This window comes from Triturus cristatus, chromosome 3_2, assembly GCF_964204655.1.
Source record: "Triturus cristatus chromosome 3_2, aTriCri1.1, whole genome shotgun sequence".
Taxonomy (NCBI): Eukaryota; Metazoa; Chordata; class Amphibia; order Caudata; family Salamandridae; genus Triturus; species Triturus cristatus.
In genome coordinates this window covers 346,219,590-346,243,993 of record NC_140584.1, presented here as the reverse complement: position 1 = coordinate 346,243,993, position 24,404 = coordinate 346,219,590, and the positions used below count along the sequence as shown (strand labels likewise).

The 24,404-nt window shown below is 44.9% G+C and overlaps 1 protein-coding gene across 5 annotated transcripts in view; it reads right to left on the bottom strand.

Moving 5' to 3' along the window:
• The window catches only part of STPG1 (sperm tail PG-rich repeat containing 1), a 264,699-nt gene that overhangs the window by 76,492 nt on the left and 163,803 nt on the right, over positions 1–24,404 (bottom strand). For all 5 annotated transcript variants that reach the window (XM_085647846.1, XM_085647848.1, XM_085647849.1 and 2 more), the window contains one exon: positions 4,204–4,394. In XM_085647846.1, the coding sequence (XP_085503972.1) occupies positions 4,204–4,394 (191 nt within the window). The remainder of the gene's footprint in view (positions 1–4,203; positions 4,395–24,404) is intronic.

Sequence of the window (24,404 nt, the reverse complement as noted above, 5' to 3'; positions counted from 1 at the left end):
GCACTAACTATAACGGGGGAATTTCATTGGTTTTTTATCAGTAAAATTTCCGCTAACTATAACATGTGTGAAACCTATGGTTTTTTCAGTGAATATATATATACGTAGACACATATCTAAGTTTATATTTGTATATAGTATTCAGCCGCGGTCCTTGCAGGTAACAGCCACATCGTCCCTCGAAATCCCCCTCAACGCGGCCCCCACTGTCCCACAGCTGTTACGGACCGCGGCTGATAGTATCACATGTTACTTAAATGTATTAAATTTACATTAAATTATTGTTATATATTAAAATATTTCAGATTTACTATTTTAGACCATATATACATAAAAAACGACATTTGTGTATGTTTTTTAACAATAAGATTTTGAAAAGATATCTTTTTTAAAATATTTTAGTTTTTACCTTTATAAGCATAGGAAAAACCATATTTTGGTGATTGATAATTTTGACACAATATTTACTTATCACACTATTGTGGTGGTCGATATTATGTCAGTGATTCGGAAAAAGCATATATACTGAGGGATAAGAACATGTGTGGCAAAGTCTAAAAAATAAAAAGCATTAAAATAGAATTCAAAGACCCAAGATTAATAGACAGTTAATAATTAAATGAAAATCTGAGATTAGCCACTCTGAGAAAAACACACAAAATCCAAGTATCAATACCAGTACATACTGTAGCCCATGTGTGGAAAGCATGAGTGGATTAGCTTCTTTTTTAACATTATTTCGTATTGCCTTTATTCCAGATTTCAGCACTTCAAGACCAGGATCACACTGATCATCCTTGGTCTGATAAACAAAACATATTACACACCTAAGCTGAACTTAGTCAGACAAAATGACCTCTTTGCATTTGTAAAGGAACAATCCCAATTTTAAGAATCTGTATTTGAAACCTTAATATTAGGGAGAGATGATTGAGTATTTCTGTGAGGGCCACCCTCCAAATATACACTGAGGTCTGTGATTGGGTGTACATACACGGGGGGGTACGACACGTACACGGGTGTACATACACGGGTGGGGGTACGACTCGAACGTACACGGGTGTACATACACGGGGGGTACGACACGTACACGGGTGTACATACACGGGGGTACGACACGTACACGGGTGTACATACACGGGGGTATGACACGTACACGGGTGTACATACACGGGTGGGGGTACGACTCGAACGTACACGGGTGTACATACACGGGGGGTACGACACATACACGGGTGTACATACACGGGGGTACAACACGTACACGGGTGTACATACACGGGGGTACGACACGTACATGGGTGTACATACACGGGTGGGGGTACGACTCGAACGTACACGGGTGTACATACACGGGGGTATGACACGTACACGGGTGTACATACACAGGGGGTACAACACATACACGGGTGTACATACACGGGGGTACGACACGTACACGGGTGTACATACACGGGGGTACGACACGTACACGGGTGTACATACACGGGGGGGTTCGACACGTACACGGGTGTACATACACGGGGGGTACGACACGTACAAGGGTGTACATACACGGGGGGTATGACACGTACACGGGTGTACATACACGGGGGTTCGACACGTACACGGGTGTACATACACGGGGGGTACGACACGTACACGGGTGTACATACACGGGGGGTACGACACGTACACGGTTGTACATACACGGGTGGGGGTACGACTCGAACGTACACGGGTGTACATACACGGGGGTACGACACGTACGTACGGGGGCTGGGGGGGTACGACTCAAACGTATGGGGGCTGGGGGGGTCGGCACATACATACGGGGGCTGGGGGGGGTCGGCGCGTATGCGGGCACATGTCTCCATGGTTGCTATGGGAGTTCGGTGCGGACGGTGTTTTTTCCATACGGTTGTAACATCGGACTCACGGGATGGATCGTAATTCCGCGGTCGGACTTCACTTTTCACATTTGTACGGTAAATCGTCCGTGGACGTGTCGGACACATTTTCCGACCCGAGGACGTGTGGGGAATAATTCCCAATGCGATTCGTATGGACTTTTTACCATGCGAATCGTAATTGCCAGTTTGTACGGCACTTGTACGATTCGTACGGTAAAAAGACCGGATACGAGTCGTACGGGGAATTTTTTTACCGGATCGTAATCGGCACCTGAAAGTTGGTCAGAAGGTGAAAGACAATGAATCACCAGACCTGAAAAAATCTTGTGATTACCAACATGTTTTGACCACTATATCAGCCTATTAATGTATCCGGTCTGCAATTTGTAACTTGTAACTTCATCATCCTCAAGTAGTTTTTTGTGTTTATCTATACATGGGAGGATATACTTAAGGATCCACCTCCATTACTCTCCTACGGGGACAGATAATACTATCTCATAACATTAAAGTAAAACAAAAAATTAGTTTTAACTCTGACGTAAACAGTGGTAAAAATCATTATCCCTATCATCAACTGCTTGGACAGGTAAATGTTCTGCTGTAATCACTTCAGCTTAGTCTAAATCCAACCTGCACTATCAAACTAAGGGAGCAATTTCACTAGCTTTGTTTGATAATGTTAGGCCATTGGTGAATGTGTGAATGTTCGACACATTACTGTGCCCTTTTAATACCACACAGCATTTGAAAGGAGAAATAACTTGAATAAAACATTTTTATATTCTGACAGCAGCTACTCTGTCAGGTTACCTCTAAATTGTATTTCTGGCTAATTGAAGGCAAATGATAAGATACTCAGGAAATCAGAAGGTAGAAGAACTGGAGAATTAGATTGAACACCCATTGACTAGAAACACCATAGCTGGAGGTGTAGACATGAAGGGAAGGAGGGAATGTGGCGTGGTCGATGCTGAGACATTTTTATTTTGTTGGTTGTATGGTACAGAAATGTAAAGGAACATCCACATGTATGGTACGTCTATACACAGGTATAATGAGGCATATATGTATGTAAGGCACTAAAATTTCAATTTTTCAATTAGTTCAATATTGTGTCACTAATTTTATAAATGAAATAATACATCCAAATTGATGGGGGAATGACTCAGATTGGACAGAATATACAGAGGTGTAACTCCTGAAGAACACCCAACAAGGCTTCTACCCCCCTCCATCCGCAATTAAAGATTTTCTGACAAACTTTTCAAAGCTATTAGGTAAGCATAGGATGACTAGCAGTGCTTTAAGAAACTACAAAATATATATACAAAAGCCCATATCTATATTATTTGTGATTTCTTCAATTGTTCATTTTGTCTTATCTCCTCCCCTAAGGGAGTCTGACAATAGCAGAACGTGGCGGACCTAGCACCTAGAGAAAGTAGTTGTGGGTGTGGGGCTCTGCCTCTCAGGTTAATTTAGAGCAGGAGTAATACCCTGATTGAAAAATAAGCAGTAGAGATGCAGGACCAGGTATGTTTTTGGGTAGAATCAAGTGATACAAAGGACAATGAGGTGCCACTGTATTCTGGGAACAGCCACTGTGACTGGAGCAATACATTCTACAGACTTGAGCTAGCAAAAGCCAATGGTAATATTAATCCTTGATTAGTTGCCCGAAAAGTATGCTGTCTTTAAATAAACCAATAGAAAACAGACACTAAACATGTAACACCTACCAATTATAAAACAATCAAGGAGGAGCAAGGAAAATCCTACAGGGAGCAATGAACAGACTTGAAATAGAAGCTCATATTTAATGTAAAATGTACCTGATTCACTATCTTATAAAAGGGGGGGTGGAGGTGGGGAAAAGGGGTATGTGTATTGTTATACCGGGCATCTTTTTGCGTGCTTTCCCTTGTCTTTTTGCTTTATGCGCCTCTTTCATAGGCACCACCGTGGGACCCCCAAAGAACTGCCCTCAGGGGCCTGAAAAAGTAATAATCTGGCAAGCGGTGCACACCCGGGTTTGGCAGTGCGGCTTTGGGGCTGTCCCACTCCCACATTGCCAAACTCGTAATCAGGCCTTAGAGGAGCTGCTGATGGAAGCCAAAGAGTCATTAAGTATTAATTTATACTTAATGGATGTTGGTAAAGTAGGTCAATCTGTATGTATTTGTTTATTTGTGTAGGTAACATCCAACTTTTTGAGGAAACAAACATTTGCACAACATCAATAACACAATATGTGGACACGAACATGCTATTGCACACATTTGTTTCAAAACCTTACAAATGATTTTACCTGGTCCTGGTATTCCTTTCCCAGAAATGTCTCCCGTCCAGCGGCTCGTGTTGGACAAGAACACAGCACTAGAGATACACTGCTTACAGGGTCCTTCAAAATCCACTATTTCATACTGACCAGGTGCAGGAAGAGGCGGAGGTTCTGGTACTGGCAGAGCAGGGGCTGAGATACACAAGTAGTGTTTTCGACTGTAATGAAAAAGTTTACATGGGTCAACGCTACCAACATTGGACTTTAGTAGAAAAAGCATCCAGTCCATATAATCCCCAAAGTAAAACGAAAGAGCTCAGAAAGGTTCAGAGCTAATTCTTTCCAGTGTTATTGCCCACAAATGCCTATATAGACAAGTATTTACTTTATTAGCAGCCTTTATTAGCATCTATGTTGTATAAAAGTGCTGTAAGATTGACTGATGGTGCATCTGCATACTAAACACAGTGTTTAAGCGGTTCTATTTGTTAGATCAAAATCGTTTTATGAGTCAATAAAGGCGGTAAGGTACAATCAATCAATCAATCAATCAATCAATAATACTTTATTTGGCTTTTGTAAAAGTAAAACCACAAAAGTCAGGGTGACAACAATACAAGATATTCCCAACCATAGATATCTTCAGTCACCAATCACTACTTCATAATTATAAAACACATGCTAAAATAAACAAATAAAATACAGATCAAACAGGTTAAAAGATAGGAAGATGATTTCACGTTCGGACCTACTCCACTTATAAAACATAATCACAGCTAGATCTAAACCTAACTGCAGCCTTTGAAAAACTAAGGATATGCCGTAAAGTAGCTATTAAGGTAAAAACAGGAAGCATTTCATAAACATTTGTCTTTTTTAAAATTGGATTTAAATAAGTTTTCTCAGCACCTCATAACTACTACAGAACATTAAAAAATGAATCATGTCCTCAGGGGACTTGCCATCACAACCACATAGGGGCAAAATCGTGCCTCTGCTACTCTCACAAGGGTGAGCATGTAGAAGTTGGAATAAGTCAAATCCGAACCTTGTCAATAAAAACAATCATGCAAGTTGGGAAGCCCTAAGAGATACGGTTCTGTAAATTGCGTAAATACCGTACACATTGGAGTTGTCTCAGGAACCTATTTTCAACTCTTTGTAGCTCCTCATAAGATATGTGGCCCATATTTAACTGCCATACTTCTCTTGTGACAAACATTTAGCTCTATAAATCTATTGGTTTTTTCTATAACCGTGAGCCAAAATTAAAAATTGCAGCATTTGCTGGTAAAAATTCTCCTTGCTTTTTCCTTTTCAAGGGGCCCAAATTTAGCATGACCCCCAGGTAAGAGAAGGCACTAGTCATGGGAACTGGGGTAGACACAAACTTAAATAAAGAGGGCTTCTTTGTACTCAGTCCCACCCGCATCACATATGACTTAACGTTTTGACCAATAAGTCCAGGTCTTCCATAAACTTCACGAAGGAGTTAAGTAAAGTTTGCAAACCCCTCGCGGTCCGGGCCATAAGGACAGCATCGTCCACATACAATAGTACTGACAAACCACACCGTCCCACCAGCGGAAAATCTACCTGTGTGGTAACTAATACCTTCTCCGAGTTATTAATATATAAATTAAATAAAAAAGGGGCCAATATACATCCCTGTCGAACCCTTTATCCGGATAGGGAACTATCGTGAGACCTTGTAGTCATTCCTGTACCGTACCACCGCTTTGGTGTCCCTATGAAGCTTGCATAAAAAAAGGATGATATCTTTGTCCACACCCATGCACAATAGTGTTTCCCATAGCTTATTTCTATCCACGTGATCGAAGGCTGAAGACAAGTCCATGAAGGCCAGATATACACTACCGGGTCGAGCGATGGTGTATTTGTTGACAATAATATACAAATTCAAACATTGATCGATTTTCGACCTCCCTGGATGAAATCCATATTGAATATCAGCAAGAATATTATTGTCTTCTGCCCATGTAGTCAACCTGTCCAGCAGGATATGTCCCACAACTTTGACAGAAGAGTCCAATAGGGATATGGGCCTGTAACAAAGTGTACTATCCCTGTTTCCTTTTTTAAAAACTGGGACTATAGTAGATGTGGCCCAGGTACTAGGCGGATCCTCTCCTATTTCAACATTAATAAAAGTAGTAAGTATTGGCGCCCACAACTGTAGGTTAGATATATAAAGATCAGGGGGATAACCATCAGATCCAGAGGCCTTATTTCTAGATAACCCTGTGATACCCTTGCTAACTTCATCAGCTGTGATGACAAAGGCTGATTTCCCTTCACCACTGCCAATGGCTATGCTGGCCTCTAGCGGGCTTCTGAACATTTCCTCGAAATGACCAACCCATTCCTCTTCTGTAACATGTGCGTCAAGGACTTGTGTGTTTTCTCCTGATAAAAATGGACTGTTGACAATACTACAGAACTGGTTACTATTCTTCAAGGTGCAGGTCTCAATGATCTTACTCCATGCCTCCTCCCTTAGCTCGGCCTTGCGTCTTACTAATACTGCTTTATATAAGCCTCTACACTCTTTCACCAATACAAGATCCCTCAGTTTAGTACCTAAAGCCTTCCTCAAACTCCTGGCCGCAGGGGAACAGTCATGCTCAAACCATCTTGTGACTCGACCCATTGAATCCGTGGGCAGCGCCTTAGGTAGATGTCCAATTGTACGTGAAATGGCCGAGAAAGCCTCTCTAGGCCAAACCCTGCCTCTTCCTGCTCAATCGTACAGATGGCGATTTCCCTTTTACACTTGGCTAGTAAGGACTCATGGAAGGAGACAGGCGTTATCTGTGCCCACCTAAGCCATCTACTGCCCTTAGTGTCCCCCTGGCTACTTTCGTTTGAGATTTCCCCAATCGGGGCCATCTAGTCGAGATACACAATGGGTTGTTGTCACTAAAAATGCTATCTTCGATAAAAAAGTCTAAAAGAAGTTGGTAGAAGGTGAACGAAACAATATAAAATCTATAAATGTTGCACTCCCCCTCCCTGTGAAAGTAGGATTGATGGGTTTCATACCTTGGTCCGACTGACTCATGGTCCGAACAAGATAAAACTCATCAACTAGGGAGTTAAGAATGTCCCCCTGTTTGGTATGTTCTACATGCATGCCCGACATTGGCGGCTATCCTATATCAGTTAAAATTCCTAATGTCGGGTCCCCGCATAGGTGGGTATTAAAATCTCCTGCGATCATAAGATGACCGTTAAAATTGGCCTTGATGGTTACATCCCTTAAAAAAGAGCCCATCCTACAGATATTTCAGGTATCTAAAGAGCCGGAATTGGCATTATAGACGTTCAACAGCAACAGATTAACAACCCCCTGAGTAAAAGATATAGCCTGCAAAGAAGGATTATCAGTTGATAACACCTTCATGCAACAATGAACATTCATGTAGACATAGATTACCAGCCCACCCTTAGATCTTCCCACCCGTGAGGGAACGGCTGGCACAAAAAAATTCTTATATCAATCTAAGAAAAAGCTGTTCGTATTGTCCCATGTCTCCTGTAGGCATATCACGTTGAATCCTTTAGATGCTTGCTAGTCCGGCTACATTCCATGAGTGGAATTTGCAAGCCTTACCATTCCATAGATCTGTAACAAGGGCCCCTGTTTTCGATTGATGGGGGGACAATGTTCCTGTTGGTTCTATACAAGCGAGTTAATCGCAGTAGTCCAACGTATCAAAAGGAGCAAAACTGTTATGAAAAGGTATGTCTTGTGTCACCGTCTGCCGATCCGGCTAGGGACGAAGAGGATAGACCAGGAACCTCCATCCGTCCATCCGGTTGCTGTTCATCACCCTTCTAAAAGGTCTATTAAAAAAACCAAAAGGAAGAGCCATAATAGATGAGACAGCCCCATGTGGATTACTCTGTTTCTCTGCATATAAGATTCTCTCTACTAAATGGGGTCTATTAAAGTTAACAATTACACAGTCTGCTTCCAGGTTTTTTGTAGACCGCCCAACCCAGGAAACTGTGCGCACCATGTTTATAAATATCTCCAACCTTAGGCCAAGGGCAGTGTTACGATTCAGCCAGTGCAAGACCTTGTTCTTAAATTGATCGTAATCTTCGCCAGCACCCATAGGAAGCACCGGTACGTTCCCGAGTACTACTATATAGGGTGAAGATTCAGGTGGAAGATGGTAGCCTCTGGCTCTGCCCCCTGGAATCTACTGCTCAAGCATCTGAAGCTTCCTCCCCACTTCTCGATGTATCCCCCGGTATGGGTTTAGCTGGACCGGGGCAGGCTGTGGGGCACTGAGGTTTTAATGCCACTGCTCCGCTCAATGAGTCTACCGCCAAGGCTATTGGGTCCACCATGGGCCGTGAAGGGAGATTGGCACTACCTTGTCCAGGTAATGATGGTGGAAACAGCATATGGCCACTTTGCCCTTGCTCACCGGTTATGTCGCTCATAGATTGGGGACTAATTATAGCCCCCCCAGAGCTGCTTTGAGGGTTGGTGTCTCCAGCTGGCCTATGGTGGCAAATTCCTTGTAAGTTCCAACTCCACTGTGGCTTAGCGTTGCCTAATAGGGTCTAGTTTACGATCTATACTTATCTACAATGAACCTATCCAGCCATCCATCATGGCCGCCATATCATCCTTGGTCAGTGGTTGCGATTTGCTGGCACATTGGCCTGGCCCCTCTGCTCTTGGACATTTTGATTTGGCCCCTGTCAACAATCCTTTCCTTTTTACTCCTTGTCCAACCCCAGCCCTCGGTCTTCCTGACTTGACATTGGCATTGCAACCCAGGCCCTTATTTGATGTGGTTGACGTGGTTAAACCTACAGACTCTGACATGGTATTGATAACTATGTGAAAAAAACACAAGGGCACCCAAAGGGATTGGTCAGGGACCTTGGGAACTTATATGTTACAGGAAACAGCGGTCCCTGAAAACAGAGAGATCAATGGTACAATAAATATAGCCACAATCGGTACTATATTTCAGCCAGTGTCCAGCCGGACAGAGGCATTTTTAATACATAACATTTTTAATTCCAATAATTCAAGGGATGTAAGTTCAATCACAGTGGGATACAAGCCTGTATCCTAGAACTCACATATCACATAGGAAACAAAGTGCGAAAGAGGGTTCAGGCAATTTCATGGATGTTTCAATCAGTAAATACTTCAGATAGTGAAACATCTGATACACAAAGAGTCACCTTCACAATAATTTATATACAATAAATAGAGTGTGTAAGGTAGACAACTATGTCAAGGGTGTTTCGATCCTTATCAGGGGGATATCGGATCATCATCAGGACTAATTAAATAAAAATTGCCCATGCACAAAAGCCTTGAGTGAAAAAGGTTTAGCGGATAAACATCGTCAAGGACATGGAAAGTTTCCGATTGAGTCCAAGGTGACGAGTGAGGCACTCGAGGGAAGGAAGTCAGGGCCTACGGGTTATGAAATTCCAGGGGTGATGGTCACGGTCCGTGATAGGAATTCATCTCGCAAATTGAAGAGGAAGGTATTCCGTGGCCGCATCAATGCAAAGTGAAAGGGGATTGTTTCCTATGTGATATGTGAGTTCTAGGATACAGGCTTGTATCCCACTGTGATTGAACTTACATCCCTTGAATTATTGGAATTAAATATTTTATGTATTAAAAGTGCCTCTGTCCGGCTGGACACTGGCTGAAATATAGTACAGATTGTGGCTATATTTATTGTACCATTGATCTCTCTGTTTTCAGGGACCGCTGTTTCCTGTAACACATGGTATTGATAACTAGCCCTGCATCTAGCTCATGACCAGGGCCGGACTGGGAACCAAAACCCGCCCTGGCAAAGTGCTCGGACGGCCCCCCGGGGCTTGGGGGTGCCGCCGAGCTCTCTGCCAGGGCCTGTTTTCAGACGATTTTGTTACAGGGCTGATTTTGCAACCATGCTGCAAAAATGGCCCTGTAACAAAATTGGCCCCCAGGGGCCCAAAACCGGCCCTCACCCGTGCGGCGCACCAGGGGATTGCCCAGTGCCCGCTACGGCCAGTCTGGCCCTGCTCATGACCACCTTCAGCCCCCAAGCTTGGGGACCTTGCTGGAATAAATGAGGGTCCTTGATCCAATTAGTTCAGTTGGATATCCAGAGCAGACTGTGTTGGACTACCCACCAATATACGTAGTGGGCTGGGAACAGGGGAACGTACCGGTGAACGGGAAAGCCGGCGGGCCACCAGCTCAATTTCCTTGTCTATTATCCCAGGAGCTCTTAGTAAAAAGGAATCCATCGTAGAGGCTGCTGGCCCTGAAGTCGGGCCTTCACGTTTCCCCATGATTTCCCAACAGGAGTAAAATAGTAATTAAACAGACAGGCTGGCAGGTGGAGCTGAGAAGGACTCAGATATCCCACACTCAACCCTGGCACCTCTATCCAGAACTCAAATGCCAAAAAAGCTTCCTCCTACCTTCCCATTCTTGAACATGGTGGTAAATGTCCGCAGGACTCCTATATCGATAACTTCCTCTCCAGTCCCGGCGGTCCTGACCCCAAAAACCTGCACCACTAATTCAAGCTCCTACCGCTGAATCCCAAGTCCGAGAGGGGGGGCCAAGCCCAGCGTCCTCCGGGCTCTAACGGGCACTGACGGGCCCGCCCTTGGCCCGTGTGCAGGCGGCACGCGTCCTGCGCTACACGTAGCAACCAGCACTTTTCAGTGTGAGCGGCGCGGGCGTACTGCCTGGCTCCCTCTCCTCCTCAAGAGTGGCGTTTTCTGGGACTCCGAGTCCCGTGGCAGTCCAGCAGGTTGCAAACAAACAGGCAGGTGAAGGTACAATTCTGCATCATATGTGAATATCGAGATTTGTAGGATCGATATTATGTCAGAGATTCACAGTTAATAGGTGAAAACCAACACCTAGCATGAAAACACTAGACAAGGGAATGTCAGCGTCTGGGGCAAGATTGGTTCTTTGGGATACCTTCTGCTATAACGTATAGAACTTCAAGCTAAACCATGTTAGATGCACAAGTGTACCTTCGCCAGCTTTGCATTTCTTTTTCTTTTTAAGTTTGAGTTTATTGAAGAAATAAGAAGGGAAGGAAAAGGGAGGGGAACAAGGTATAATCATCATGATAAGCATATACAAAGAATAAGCAATTCAATAGAAACTCTCATTAAAAACAAAAATAACAAGCATGCGGATTACATGAACAGAACCTACTATAGGAATGAAAATACCATATAATATAATATAATATAGTAGAACGTAATATCATGGCAAAGAGGCATTAAAGAAACAAGACTATCATGGTGGCTTACGCACCTCAACTGTGTCAAGGCCTGGAGAGGCGTGTGTTGGAGCAAAGGAGGAGAGATAGGATACCAGAGGAAGCCAAAGCAGGTCACGTTTAATTGCTAGGGAAACGGGAGATACGTAATTAGTATCTAGGCGGTGATGGAAGCAAACTGCATTCCACCAAGATTGATAGAAGACATTTGCAGCCTGCTTCCAATTAGAAGTAATGGTATGAAGAGCCACAGCAACTAGGAGGTCAAGTAATAGAGATTGCGGGAGTGACGGTGATAGGGAACCTAGAAAAACTTGTAAAGGGGAAAAGGGGATTTGAAGTTGGAATATTTTTTGTATTTGCGTCCAAACTAGGTGCCAGAATTTGGAAATAGGAGGACATTCAAACAGCATGTGTTTGAGATCTGCAATGGGACAGGAACAGGACCAACAAATAGGGGACGTGTCAGGTGAAAAACAGGATAAAGCATGTGGAGTACATAAAGTTCTGTTATAAATAAAGTATAAGGTTTGGGTATTATTAGCAGCTCTAGAGGTCTTATGAAGCTTAGCCCATATTTTGTCCCAAAAAGGTATTGGCCAGTCTTGAGAAAGATCCAATTCCCATGCAATCTCGAGTTTAGATTTTAGTCTGTCAGTGGAGTATCGAAAAGAGTTATAAATAGCAGAGGCTGAGGGAGACGTCTCCAATAATAAAGAAGTGGCTCTGCGGTCTAGAGGAATGTCGGTAGATGGTGCTAAGGAGCGAAGATACAAGATCAAGACTGGGAGAAGGGCATTATATTGCGATCGAGCAGAAGAGGGCAGTGAGAAAGAGGATTGAAGTTCTTGGAATGAAAGAGGAGTATCTTGGGAAATTAATTGAGAGATCCAACACAATCCTCGAGAATGCCATGACTTCCAAAATATGGTGCGATTGCGAATTTTGATAAGAGAGTTGTGCCATATCGGTTGTTCGCGAATGGAAAGGAGGGAAGGATAAGATGATAATAGGTAAGGGAAAAGGAGAGTACGGGAATGAGAAATAACAGGCGTACGAAAGCGAACTAAAGAAGACGTGAAGGATAAGAACTTGCGAAAGGTAAAGGGGGACAGAAATAAAGATTCCATACTTAACCAGAGGGGCGGGTAGTGCGGAAGGTCAGAAGAGAACCAACGGGACGATTGTTTCAGAGAAAAAGCTCGATGATATTCTCTGAAATCCGGAAAGCGCACACCAGATTGGGCCTTATCCTTGCGCAATGAAGTCAAAGCTATCCGAGACCGCTTGCCATTCCATAAGAATTTCAGCAACAAGGAATCAATCCGTTTAAAGAAGGAAACTGGGATGTGTACTGGAAGCATGGAAATGGTATAGAGAAGAAGAGGGGATAACATCATTTTTATAGAATTGAGCCGACACCACCAGGATAGAAAGAGCGGGTGCCAACGTTGAATAGCCGTGTCCATTTTCTTGAAGACATAATCAAAATTAAATTTGAGCGTATCAGACAGGAGAGGAGCGAACCAAACACCCAGATATTTGAGCTTAGACGTTTGCCATGAGAAACCCGTTTGGGAAAAAAGATGCTTTTGACAAATAGGGTTTAAAGGTAGAATCTCGCACTTATCAGCATTTAGGAGATAACCAGAGACCGCGGAGAAGGAAGACACCTGCTGGAGAAAAGAGGGAATAGAGGAAACAGGATCAGAGCAGTAAAAAAGAATATCGTCAGCATAGACTGAGAGTTTAACCTGACGCGAACCAAATTTAAAACCAGAAATACTGTTGTCCAAACGAATTTTAGTAAGAAAGGGTTCCAGGGCTAAAACAAAAAGTAGGGGAGATAGAGGACAGCCTTGTCGCACTCCCCTGTGCAACGAGAAATAATCCGAGGTCATCCCGTTGACAAAAATGGAGGCCTGAGGATGAGAATAAAGTAAAGAAATAATAGAGATGAATTTGGAAAAAAAAACGATCCAGCGTAAGGCTTGAAACATAAAATCCCACCCGATCCTGTCAAAGGCCTTCTCTGCGTCTAAAGAAATAGCCACGAAGGGAAGCGACAGAGAGGAAGCCTTGTTAAGTATATTAAGAAAAACACGGGAGTTGTCAGAAGAGAGACGTCCCTTGACAAAGCCTGATTGTTCAGGGCCAATGAGGTCGGGTAAAAGGGGATCCATGCGCAATGCCAAAATTTTGGCCAGAATTTTGTAATCCGTATTAACCAGGGAAATTGGTCTGTAGTTTTTGCATAACGAGTGATCCTTATCTTCTTTGGGAATTAAACAGATTAAAGCCTGTTGGAAAGAGCCGCTGGAAGAGCCCACAGCAAGGAAGGATTGGAATAATAGTAATAGTTTGGGGAGAAGTAGAGAGGCAAAGTGGCTGTAGAATTCAATAGTGAAACCATCAGGGCCTGGAGACTTACTGTGACGCAATTTAGAAACAGCATGGGAAATTTCAGAAAGCGAAATGTCCTGTTCTAGGGCAGCAAAATCAACGTGAGAAGCCGGGGGGGAGGGAAGCGAATGAAAATATGAAATAAGATCCGTAGTCTCCGGGATGTGCTCGAGGGTATAAAGATTATCATAGAATTTAACAAACTCAGAAAGAATGTCTTTATCTTTAAAGCAAGAGTTCCCAGTGGAAGTCTTAATGGACTCAAACTTTGTACGCTCCTTTCTTACCTTTAAGTAATTGGCCAAAAGCTTCCCCATTTTGTTCTTACCCCCATAATACCTGGAATTACATTTCAGCAAAAGATTAGAGGCAGCATCAGTTGTAAACCTATTGAAGGAGATTTTCGCATCAATAAGCTTTTTAAGCGAAATCTCAGATTTAGAAGCATGGTAATCAAGCTCTAAAGTCTTAATATTAGCTAGAATGCGTTTGGACTTGGCTTCTCGAAGATTCTTTCGTCGGGCTACAAAATTAATAATAAAACCCCTAGAGGCTGCTTTAAAAGAATCCCAAACAGTAACAAAAGAGTAATCCGGGGTATCATTGAAAAGGAAAAATTCTGTGGCAAAGACAGTAAATTCAGAACAAAAAGTAGGTTCCAAGAGCAAAGCGTTGTTGAAACGCCATCTGCCAGAGTGAGGGGAAAAAGGAAGTAAGTCAAGGTCCACGTGAATCGGAGCATGGTCCGAGATTAGGATGGAACCAATGTCAGAGCGTAAGCGTGCTGGGAAAGGGATTTACTAAGGAAGAGGTGATCAATGCGGGATTGTGATTGATGTGGAGGGGAGTAAAAACTGTATTCCCTAAGATCAGGGTTACACAATCGCCAGATATCCACCAAAGCATTATTTTGAAAGGTGTTAACAAATTGAGAATGCATCTTAGAGGGGACAAATTTAACATTGGAATGGCGGTCGAGGAAGGGATCAACAACTTGGTTACAATCTCCCCCAAGAAGTATGTAATCTCCAGAAAGGGAGGATAGCTTAGTTGAAATAGAGGGCCAAAATGATCTGTCAATCCCAGTTGGGGCATACACATTAAAAAGAGTGATAGGAATATTATCTATCAGCAGTGTAACAATAACCCATCGACCATCAACATCACATTCGTGAGCAATTGAGGAAACATTGAACTTTTTATGTAATAATATCACAACACCATTTTTCTTAAAAACTGTGGGAGAGCAAAAAACGTGACCCACCCAACAACGCTTGAGTTTCAGAGCCTCCGTATCAGAAAGATGAGTCTCCTGGAGGAGGGCAACATCAGACTCAAGTCTTGCTAAATGTGATAAAACCCTTTGCCTCTTAATGGGATTGTTTAAGCCTTTAACGTTCCACGATGTAACACGGAATGGAACAGCAAAAAGAAGCGGCTAATAACAACATGCTTATTATTGCAGAGAAAATAACTTGACAGAACTGAGAGAATTGTAACGAATTGAGGAAGGAGAGAGGGCGGAAGGAGAAAAAGCAAAGAGGAAGAAAAGGAAAAGAGAAAAAGGAAGGAACCACTGTGAATATAATATTGAGTCCAAAGAAAGGAAGGGACAAGAAGGGGAAATGGGAGGTGAAAGAAAGTGAAAAAAGAGAGGAAAAAGCAAGAGGTAAAAGATCAAGTATAGAAAAAAGGACAGAAACAGAAACCAACAAGAAGACAGTACACGTTTGAAACGAACGACTGAAAAACATACTTACGAACAAAAAACTCAAGAACGAGGATGGGGTGGTAGCGCCAGAAGACAGCGGCGGCGACATTCAGAGCAGACAACAAACCTCAAATACCACGGATCCAAAAACGCAACATATAGAAAGTAACGTGGCACATCAAGGTAGGAGAAAGGGAGGAGATATCTGTAGAAACAAGAGAGATATACAATTGAAGGGAAAGACGTGTCACAGGGAACAGAAAAAAGAAGCAAAATACAGTTGAACTACATAGGAGATACAAGAGAGTGAAAAACGGCTATCGGAAGGAGAGACAGTAGAAGATTTACAACATCAGCGATGATGGAGAGACAACAGAATCATAAACAACGAAATCCAAGAAGAAGGAGCAAGTCTTGTCAACCAGGTCCGGATACATCCACAACATCTGGGCGATGCCGTTGGAGAAACGCCTGCAAGGCTGCAGGGTCGTCATATGTGGTTGTTCTGTCTTTATATGTGACCTTGAAGAGACAAGGATGTAGTAGTCCATATCTATCATTCAGGGCCCGTAGTTGAGGTCTCATGTCCAAAAACTTCTTCCGTCGATCTGCAGTGGCCTTGGAGACATCTTGTGAAAGATAGAGGCGATGACCTTCCCATATAATTTGCTTCTTGAGCTTGGCAGCTGAAAGGACCTGTAGGAGGTCAGTGAATTGCAGGAATAACATAATGACACCTCTAGGCTTGCTGGTGACCTTCGGGCCGAGGCGATGAGCTCTTTGGATGTTAACGGAAGTTAAGGCCGGAGCATCCAAGATTTTGGCAAGAAAGGATTGGAAGAAGACGGTGGGGTTGGACCCTTCTGTAAGTTCTGGAAGGCCATACAAACGTAGATTGTTCCTACGATTCCTATTTTCTAAATCCTCTGTCTGACGCTTAAGTAGAATTATCTCCGCCTCCATTGACGGAATATGGGAGCAAGAGGATTGTAAAGAGTCTGTGGAAGTTTCCAAAATTTTAACACGTGACTCTAGAGATGACCATTTTTCCTGCATAGCTTGCATATTCTTTGTGGTAGCTTCCATAAAGGGTTTGAACGCACGAAGTTCTTCCAAAATGAGATCCATGGAAGCGGATGAGGAATTACTCTCTGGAGATGGTGGATCTTTCTTCAGGAGTTTAGAGGAAGCTAGAGAGGTCGGCAGCTTTCCTTTGGTGCGCGCTTTTGGGATAGCTCCTCGTATTAAATCTGATTTTGGTGCCGCGGCGTCCACCATGTCCTGAGGAGGAGAATCTGAATCCGAGTCCGCAGGGAGTTGAGAAGAAGTAGCCAGCTTTAAATTCCGGAGTTTGCCCATGAAAAGTCTGAAAGTTAGTTAAACGAAGCAATTGGTCAATGATGAAAATATAGGAAACCTGAGATTAAGGAGGACAGGTAGGTGTGAAAGACCGGCTGTAGGCACCACAAGTCGAAGCGACGCTGAGTCGAAGCAAAGCAAGCAAGGCCACGCAGATGTAGAAGGAAACAACAAAGGTGTGAGATGAAACACAGTTGTGGTCCAGTAAGATATCTCCCCTTACAAGGCGCCTGAATGTGAAAACTCTCCTCAAAATTGTGTTTACACCTTGCAAAGTCGACGCCTTACCGATCTGGAGAGCGGCAAACGAAGATTCCTGAAGGTACACAATAATGCATTCAGCGGAGCTCTCCTCTGATTAATGACACATCAAGTAGCCTGTGAGCGCAAATTCAGCACGCCAGCTCCGGGAGCTCACTCCGACGTCGCCACACTCATCTGGCGTGAACCACGCTTCGCCAGCATCATCACAACAACGTGCCAAGTGGTACAGGTACATATGTCATCCCTTGCAAAATAAGAGAAATCCATATGAAGTTCCTTCTCCCCTCTCCTCCATAAAAATCCACTGCGAACTGACTCTGAAGAGAATGGCCATATAGTGTCAGAAGAGGAGGTATAATGCCCACAGATAGATCACGTCGCAAAATGGCAAAGTTCAGTTAAAAGATGAGCAGTCAGTGGCATGCAGAAGCAGTACTTATTCAGAAAGAACATGCAGCATCACAAGGTATAGGTAGCCAATGTAGAGAGAAGAGAAGCTGCAAGGTGATAAACAAGTTCCACAGCGAGCCAAGAGGGTAGCTCTCTATAATAACCACCATTCAAAAAGTCCAGCCAAAAGAACAGCCCAGTATCTTCATTGGTGCTTAAAAGGAATTACAAGCGAGCATATTGCAGTGAGTAGCAGCGGTAAAGCTAGAAACGTGGCTACATGTGAAGACGCGCGCATAAATATCGGCAGCATGAGGAGATGACAGGCGTCAGCTCGCGGTGACAAAATGGCGGCTACATCTGAGGAAGCAGCGCGACCATCAAAATACCTTTAACGAACGATCCTAGCAGAAAGTGAAGGGTGCCACAATGTAGCCAGGATGTTCCGACAATGAAATCCGTGCTGTCCACCTCTGAGGGTTCACGAAGCTCGCATAATTCAGGCAGATGATGCGCCGGTCTCACAGAGCTCACGGAAGGTCCGCCATCTTCCGCTGGCGTTAAGCCACGCCCCCCCAGCTTTGCATTTCTAATGCAAGTCCTTAACAGAAAGGCCCCTCTTTGCGGGCTGTGCTGGTGTTCATTGAGCCCTGTTTACTATTCACACCTGTGTTGCTGTGGAACCGCGCACGAGCAGCAATTGTTTCAAATACTACACCATATGGACAAAAAATCGATGGAAATATGCGTATTCAGTTTATGTGACCAGGTTAGGGTAATGTTGCCATGTTTCTGTTACAGTGCTACATAGTATTTTATATGTGACTGATGCCGTGTGTCTGTGTAGGCCAGAGTGATTCTGTGATTCAAGCAAAAGGTTGTCTAGGTCACCTTTGAAAGTGCAGCTCGGACAAGCTTGTATGCTTAAAACACAGTTCCTGTCGGACATTTTGGTCGTAGTAATGTGCTGCAGGAGATCTGTTTCCCATTCTTTTTGTAAAACTATTTTTATTTAAACATTATTCGTCATAAAATACATACGGGAGAGGAATACACCTCCCAATCAGTGTCGAGTTACCGGTCAACTGGTGAATCAGTGATGTAGTCACAATCGGAACTTGTATGGCCTGATGACGACATAGGACTTTTAATACTTGCAATACTATTCAGGCATACACTCCTCCACCCCTTACCTCCCCGGTTCTATCATGGATCAATGCCTTTAAATTCTAACCAGGGTCCCCACACCTTTTCCCATTTCTTGGGGCAGGCACAGCTCCGATAAACAACTTCTTCTGCTCTTTCAACCCAGTCCAGGTCAGATTCCCATTCCATTATACTCAGGGGGGTCTCAGAGCCTCAGGTCCTTGCTATATTGCGTTTCACTACCCCGGCCGCCATTTTGATCCAATTTTAATCTGGGCTAGTGTTCCTCCCCCTGCATCATCAATAAGAGCCATTTTCATCCAAGGGCACCTTTTGTGAGACAACCCGGGGCATCACCTCAGTGACCTTGCACCAGTACACTTGTATCATCGGGCAAGCCCAGAGTGTATGAAAGAGCGTGCGCTCTTGGGCGCATCCTCTGAGGCACTGTGGTGACTCAGCCGTGACTATTTTATGTAGTAATATCCTTGAGTAAAATGTTCTATGTAAAATCTTAAACTAAACTAGATGGAACCTGGCCCGTAAAGCTATTTCTTCTGGGCCAAAGAGATCAAAAATTGTCAGGATGCCTGCCACTGGGAAATATAGTTGTGTACCATAAAGGAGGGTGTCATCAACATAGAGGGTGACATGCTCCTCCCAACCTCTGTCTGCTCTGATTCCCAATGTCTTGCCTAATCTAGGCCGCAAGCAGCGTAAGTGCCAGGGCAAAGATTATGAGTGAAAGGGTGGCACCCCTGATGAGTCCCCTTTCTCATTGCGAAGGCACGGGACGTTGTCGCATAAATGTGAACCTGGGCCAGGGGGGCCTGGTAGAGGAGTCTGAATTTTCGGCCCAAATCCCAGTCTGGCTAACATGGCGAAGATATAGGGCCCTTCTATACTATCAAATGCTATTTTGGCATCCAGGGCCATAAGTACTGCCTGCTTTGCACAGGGCTGGTCAGTCATATTGAGCACTCCGTACAGAGGTTTCAGGTTAAATGGGGTGCTCCTACATGGCATAAAGCTAGACTGATCTGACCGAAAGTGTCAAGAGAACAAGTTATTTTAGGAACTCTTTACAGTCAGCATCAGTCCTGGCACTAGTGGGAGTAAATAGTGTCTCGTAGTAGGTTGCAAAGGTGTCAGATATTGCCATATTGGTGGTTTGTAAATCGCCCTGTCTATCTATATGCCCATTTCCCCGTACTGATCTCTGTCTCTTTTTTCTAACTAGGCTAGGAGTTTGGTGGCCCCCACGTCATACAGTTGTTTCTGCATCGCCAGACCATGGCTACGCACTGTGTTTTCAGCCAGAACCCTTAAATCTTGCTGGCGTAGGTGCAGCCGGTGACACAGGTCAGTCCCTCCCTCCTCCAAGACCCTTCTCTCTATGGTTACTATGTCTTTTTCTATTGCCTCACATTCAACCCTGGTCTTTTTCTTCTTCCCCATTATCAAAGCTTGGACCTGAACTCGAAGAACCATATTGAATGCCTACCATAACACACAAACAGAGGCGACTGTTTGCTGATTCTCCTAAAAATAAAGATCCATGGTGGATCTGAGTTTCTCCTTGATTTCCTGTTCTCTGAGAAACCATGGGTCTAGCCTTAAGATAATGGTGGTGTCACACACCAGCACTATCAGCAGAACTCCCACTGGGAACTAGTCAGAGATCCCATGTGCATAATGTGTGGATGCCCTGAAAGCTCCCACCTGGGCACAGTGCGTAAAGATGTAATCAAGTCGGGAGAAGCTGCTGTGTTTGGCAGAGAAATATGTGCATTGTTGTTGTTGAGGGTTGTGCTCCCTCCACAAGCCTGTCAAGCCCAACGCCGACACTAAGGCTGGTAGTGGTCCCACATCAGCCAACGTGGAGGCCCCGCTCCTCTTGTCTATATCAGCCACCATGATAACATTAATATGAGGGTACCCTTAGACATTTCTAGGAGTAAGGCACTCACTCTCGGCAATATGACGGAGTGGAGCCTCTGCGGCATGTAGAGAGAGCAAATGATTAATGTAATGTCTTCCCAGGTCCCAGTCAAGGCCACATAACATCCATGAGGACCTTGCCAAGTGTGTAAGGGGGTGAATGGCAGAGTCCTTCTGATGATTATACCTGTGCCTCATGTACAGTAGCCCGCGCATCCCAGTAATTAGTAGCCAAAGCAATCAAGGGCTTTATAATGGTTTCCCCATAGGTGTGTTTGCTGTAAGAGTATTAGGTCAGGAGCATGTTGCTGCAAATATTGAAGGACGAGTGTGCCCTTTACTTTGTTGCCTAGGCCACTGACATTCCATGTCCAGGCATTCAAGTCTCACTTTTTATATCCTGTCATTGGTATGCGGGAGTAGTGTGAATGGGGTCGGGATCTCCAAGGTTAGAGGCATCCTGTTTTGGTCACTCATCCAGTTTGTTTTGTGGCATCCCTCTCCCTAGCCCCCCACCCTCAGGTGATGAGTCAGGAAGGTAAGTAATAAAGCAAAATATTTCAAACCCCCTTCCCTGTGTCCCTGCGTCCCTACGTCGTGAGTTTAGAAGTGTCCACAGCCCTAACTTGCAGAGTGCCTGTCGCCCTAACATGTGCATATAGCAGCAAGGGTGCACTGCTCCCGCCAACGTGACCAGATTCAGGATCAATATATTCAGTATGGAATCCCCCTATATCCTGAATGTAATAACCATTGAAAACATCTATGTATCCTGTGCCCTTTATCATACTCTATGAGGGCAATCTCCCCAACCCATACATGTATACCTCAATGACATTGTCCAGTGTCCAGTGCTTGCATCTCCCCCCACCACCCGCCCCCATTTTACCAGTCCCATTGTAAAATGCAGATAGTCACTTATGTATTTTTGTGGGTGTCTCGGGGTCACGGTCCCACAAAATGATCTGTTCGTGGCACCTCAGGGTCTCTGTCCAAGTGTGGGGACTTGCATTCTCCGGCCCCTTTTCAACCAGCCACTCTCCAACCCTCCATCCAGTCCCAGGCTTCGGCTGGCGAAGTAAAATGTAGTGTTTTACCCTGTGCTGCTACTCAGGGAATGACTGGATACAGCCCCATGTTCTTTATTTCCTTATCTCTAAGTGCCTTCTTAACTGTGTCAAAGTTTCATCGTTCTTGCTGCAACTCAAGGGTGAAGTCAGTAAAAAAGCGGATAGTCATGTTTTCAAAGAGGAGGTCTCCATGAATTAGGACCGCCTGGGGGAACACGTCCTGATTCCTGTAGTTAAACACTCTTGCTATAATTGGGCACGGAAGTGCCCCCGGCTGCGGATGGGTCCCCAGTGCCCTATGTGCTCTTTCAATTGAAAAATATTCCAGCAGACTCTTCGGACGGAGTGTCGTTAGGATGAGGCCCTCCAAAAAGAGATTGGTACTTAGCCCCTCTGCTCCCTCTGAGACCCCAACGACCCGTATGTTGTTGCATCAGGCTCGTCCCTCTTGGTCCTGCAAGCGGCCCGTATTACCAGCATTCTGTTTCATTAGCGCTTCAACTTGTTCTTCCACTCTTTTCGTTCGGGAAAGCAAACCAATAATGTTCATTGTGGCTGCTGTTACTTTTTCGGTGATATTTCAGACATCTGCACACAGTAGATTAACATCAATTGTGACAGTGTCTAGTTAAGGTTCCAGCGTGCCCAGAAGTTCTTTTATTGTGCCCATTATTTTGCATAAGGAAGGTTCGGAAAGAGGACAGGTCTCCTGGTCTATGGTAGTGCTCACTTGCTCCCTCTTCGGTCCACCAGCCGGTGCCATAACAACTGTGTATTTACCAAGGTTGTTGGTCTGCATGAGTCTACGGCCTCTATGCAAACCATGTGCCCAGGAACTCTGGGGAGGGCACGGGGCAAAGCAGGGGTGACCAGATCCTTGCTCTCTTTCCCCCACAGATGAGTGTGGGGTCGCCTCCCCCATCCAAGCTGCAAGAGGTTTTGTGGCCCACTTATTCAAGGGTCTGCAGGTGCGTCTCTTTGCACGTCCGTCCCCAGGAGTGTTGTCTGTCTCATCAGTTTTCACAAGCTGGACTGAGATGTGCAGCAGTGGTCATCGTTCCTCAGTGGTGGTGTATCTAAATAGGGAGGGCCTCATGGCAACCGCCCCAGGGAGTGCCAACAATCAATGAGGGGAGGTCATCAAGTCTTTCTCAGCATTAACCCAGGGCACAACAGAGATATGTGGCCACCATAATCTGCGATCACGCAGGGGCACCCAATGTACCCTGGGGCTCGCAGGATGTCCTCAGCCGGCTGGCTAGGCCCAGGCAAAGCATAGTCGGGCGATGGACCCAATCAATTGTGCCATCAGTTACAGCATTCCTCCTGCAGGTTCCACTTTTCACCCATAGTCAAGGTCCCAGGTATCATGGTTGCTCTGGGCCTCTGACGCATCTCAGACCTAGCAGGCCGCCGGCAGAGAGCAGGAGGCCAAGCTGCAGCTCGGCACACCAGAGTCAGGCCGGGGGAGAAATGTGGGGTAGGAGAGGAGTCACAACCCCCATGGTCACAGTTATACTCTCCCGTCTCACAGCAAGGGGTCTGCTCACCATAGTTGTTCGAGGGACAGGTCCGGCAGGCAGAGGTATCACAGGGCCTTCTCGAGGCTCGGCACCCGTGGCCCACTGGGACGGCACCGCTGGCTCCATGGACAGTATTGCTCTCACTCAGCCCCACCTCAGGGGCTCCGCAGTCATGGGTCTTTGCGACTAAGAATCCTTTGCTGCCTGCACCACTGGCCTCCGAAGCGGAGCTCGCACCATGATGCAGGAGGGGGGAACCAGCAAAGTGTCGGCCCGTCGCAAGCTCTGCCACAGGCCCTCGTCTTAAGAGGTTTGTCTCGTGGTTTTCAAGATGTCCTCCGATCTCTCGTCTCCACAATCTCTGAGAGTGTCGGGAAGTCCACAGCAGTAAGCCACAGTCTCCACAGCAGCAGGCAGGCAATTTCTATGTGTACACAGGTCGGATATGGCCCGGATAGTAGGGATGATTCAGTGGCGGCTGCGGGGCTCACACAGTGTACAGCCACCTTGGTTAGTGGCTGGCCACGCCCCTTCCCCCCATTTCCCATTCCTGACCAAATTTCAGATTGACCATATCCCAGAAATAAACCAGTTAGGCCACAAAAAGGTGAGCTTCATACAAGCATGTTTTACAAAGTAACCTCAATTAACAGATAGGAATTCGCCATATGTTTACTGAATGTGGTTACCCAACATTTGTGTCGGTGATCACTAGAAAAACGCACCTCATAGGTGTGATCTCACTTAACAGTTAACACGGCCTATTGTTCATTCCTGGAACTTCTGGATGTCTTTGACTTTACTCCTTTGTCTTCCTGATAAATGCCCAGTGGCAAAAGTATCCTACTGACAAAGCTAGGAGATACACTCCTTCGGCTCGGGCCTTTAACGATGCAGCTGGCCTTTAATAGCTGGTATAGCATGCTACGAAGGGCTATAAGGCTATTAGAACATTCTGCCACTAGAGGGTAGAATGTTCTAACAAATAAAACAAAGCCTTCAGGGAGCGCAAGGGGATTCAAATCCCCTCAGGCTTCCTGAAGCCTTTGGCGGGCTATAAGGCTATATTATTGTCCCTTTATCATGAGAAAGCACTACACTACAGTCAGTTCTG